At 46.8% G+C, this 2,500-nt stretch overlaps 1 protein-coding gene across 1 annotated transcript in view; it reads left to right on the plus strand.

Annotated features, from left to right (window-relative positions):
• The window catches only part of LOC123992536 (rho guanine nucleotide exchange factor 17), a 125,734-nt gene extending 124,848 nt beyond the window's left edge, over positions 1 to 886 (plus strand). Inside the window, exons 19-20 of the mRNA XM_046293740.1 lie at positions 1 to 134; positions 242 to 886. The exon at positions 1 to 134 is cut by the window's left edge and continues 142 nt beyond it. Coding sequence (XP_046149696.1) covers positions 1 to 134; positions 242 to 447 — 340 coding nt within the window. The 3' untranslated portion in view covers positions 448 to 886. The remainder of the gene's footprint in view (positions 135 to 241) is intronic.
• Positions 887 to 2,500: the final 1,614 nt, after the last annotated feature.

The raw sequence follows: 2,500 nt of genomic DNA on the forward strand, positions 1-2,500 counted from the left end.
GTCAGGGACGCTGCGGTCACCTCTGACCCCCATGGGCTCCGCTCACGGACACACTGGCCATGTGAGGTTCCTCACCTCCATAGAACTACCTGAAGGATTCGATGTCAACTTCCCCCTGCCCGCCGATACCACAGGTAACCACGTCATTTCAAGCACCATTATTTCTTACAAACACATTTGTCATACAATGTTTAAATGGATACTTCCATATTTATGACCTTTTGAACTCCTCTGTCTCCAGCCCAGAGTGGTGTTGACGGGGGTAATGGGGGTCTGCAGAGGCGGGACTCCTCTCACCGACGAGCCTCCGCCCTCCTTCCCGTCAAAACCAATCAGCTGGTGATCTCAGGTGGCGACGGCTACGAGGACTTCCGGCTGACCAATAGCAGCAGTGAGACAGTGGGGCGGGACGACAGCACCAACCACTTACTGCTGTGGAGGGTCTGAGCCAATCAGCCGGCCCCATTTGATAAAGCCCACCCCCTAAGCACCAGCAACATACAGTACTGCCTTGGAGAGTTCTCTGACCCCTTTAAACCCCACCCTCAGCTGAAACCGCACACAAACCCCACCCTCCTCTTTAAACCCCTCCCCCTTTTTATTAGGTCCAGTTTTTTTGTCCTTTGCTCAATCTTCTGATCTCTCTGTGCGCGGGTGTTGTTTGCCCAGACTGAAAAACTACAGGCTCACTTTAAACCAGGTTTCTGTTGTTTTCATTTGTTCCGATGCAACTGTGTGTGTTGTTAATCGCTGAGTGGTGTGTGTGCTTGGTGTTCCGGCGTGAATCACCCTCCACTTGTATTGCTCAGTCTGTGGACTCCGTGTCATAATGAAACTCTACAGACTTTACTTGGAGAGAGAGAGAGAGAGAGGGAGAGGGAGAGGGAGAGAGAGAGTGTGTGACTGGAGAAAAGAGATTAGATGAAGGATATGGAGGGAAAGCAAGAAAGAAAGAGAGAAGGAAATAGAGAGTGTGGATGAGGACAGACCGATCAGGTGAAGGAGAAGAAGAGAGAGAGAGAGAGAGAGAGAGAGAGAGAGAGAGAGAGAGAGAGAGAGATTGAGGCAGACATGGTGAAAGGCGAGTGATGGGAAGAGGATTGTGAACTCTGCAACAAGCCAAATGATGGACTAATGGAAGTAACAATGGAACAAGGAGTTTGAAGAAGGGCCTGAGGTGTGGGGTCAAACATCCATCTTTGGATTCCTCTTTTTGGCCCTCACCATGCGAACACTCCATCCTAGGGAGGAGAGGAGAAAGGGATGGAAAGGGAGTGAAGGAGACTAAAGAGTAACATTATAAAAGTAACCAATGTGCAATATATAGCAAGGGTACCTACTAAAACTATACACGAACACACACACACACACTTTCTTCACTCGTTTGACAAAGCACAGCTCGTCTCTCCTCAGCCTATGACTCACTCATACATACACCTCTTTCTCACCCTTAATCACCTTTGTGTTTGTTTTTGATTGTTTTAAAGGTTTGTTCTATTTTAAAAGAAGTGAAACTGCATCGCAACACTACAGTGAAGTGTGTTTTAAAACATTTATTTTATAGGTCGTAGTAGAGATGTGTTTGTACAGTATTTATGTTTTTGATTTTAGCTTTGTATTTTTTACAGCTTAATTTATAATGTCTTTTTCTTTCTTTCTTTGCCTCTAAGAGATTGTGATTTACAAGAGCTCTGACACACACACACACACACACACACACACACACACACACACACACACACACACACACACACACACACACACACACACACACACACACAAACCAGTGTCCTCAAGTTCAGGCTGAAGTGGTGATAGTGTTTAATGTCTCCAAGCCATAAGAACTACCCTGCAAACTATCAGGGTCACCTTCAACCACTCCAACCGAATGCATTAGCATTAGGCTAATTCCCCCACTGTGAGCCAATGAAGAGGCTAACCGATTATCAGACGCGACAGGTAGCCTAACGGTTAAGAGCCTTGGGCGAGTAACCGAAAGGTTGCTGGTTTGAATCCCCGTGGCGACTAGGTGACAAAAAATCTGACAATGGGCCCTTGAGCAAGGCACAACTCTTAATTGCTCCTGTAAGTCGCTCTGGATAAGAGTGTCTGCTAAATTACTAAAAATGTAAATATAATCGGATGGTCCTTGGATATTCAACTGCTGCTAGCTGTGTCTCTGTGTAGAGGTATGTTAGTGGAGCAGCCTGTCTCTGTGTAGAGGTATGTTAGTGGAGCAGCCTGTCTCTGTGTAGAGGTATGTTAGTGGAGCAGCCTGTCTCTGTGTAGAGGTATGTTAGTGGAGCAGCCTGTCTCTGTGTAGAGGTATGTTAGTGGAGCAGCCTGTCTGTGTAGAGGTATGTTAGTGGAGCAGCCTGTCTCTGTGTAGAGGTATGTTAGTGGAGCAGCCTGTCTCTGTGTAGAGGTATGTTAGTGGAGCAGCCTGTCTCTGTGTAGAGGTATGTTAGTGGAGCAGCCTGTCTCTGTGTAGAGGTATGTT

This window comes from Oncorhynchus gorbuscha, linkage group LG13, assembly GCF_021184085.1.
Source record: "Oncorhynchus gorbuscha isolate QuinsamMale2020 ecotype Even-year linkage group LG13, OgorEven_v1.0, whole genome shotgun sequence".
Taxonomy (NCBI): domain Eukaryota; kingdom Metazoa; phylum Chordata; class Actinopteri; order Salmoniformes; family Salmonidae; genus Oncorhynchus; species Oncorhynchus gorbuscha.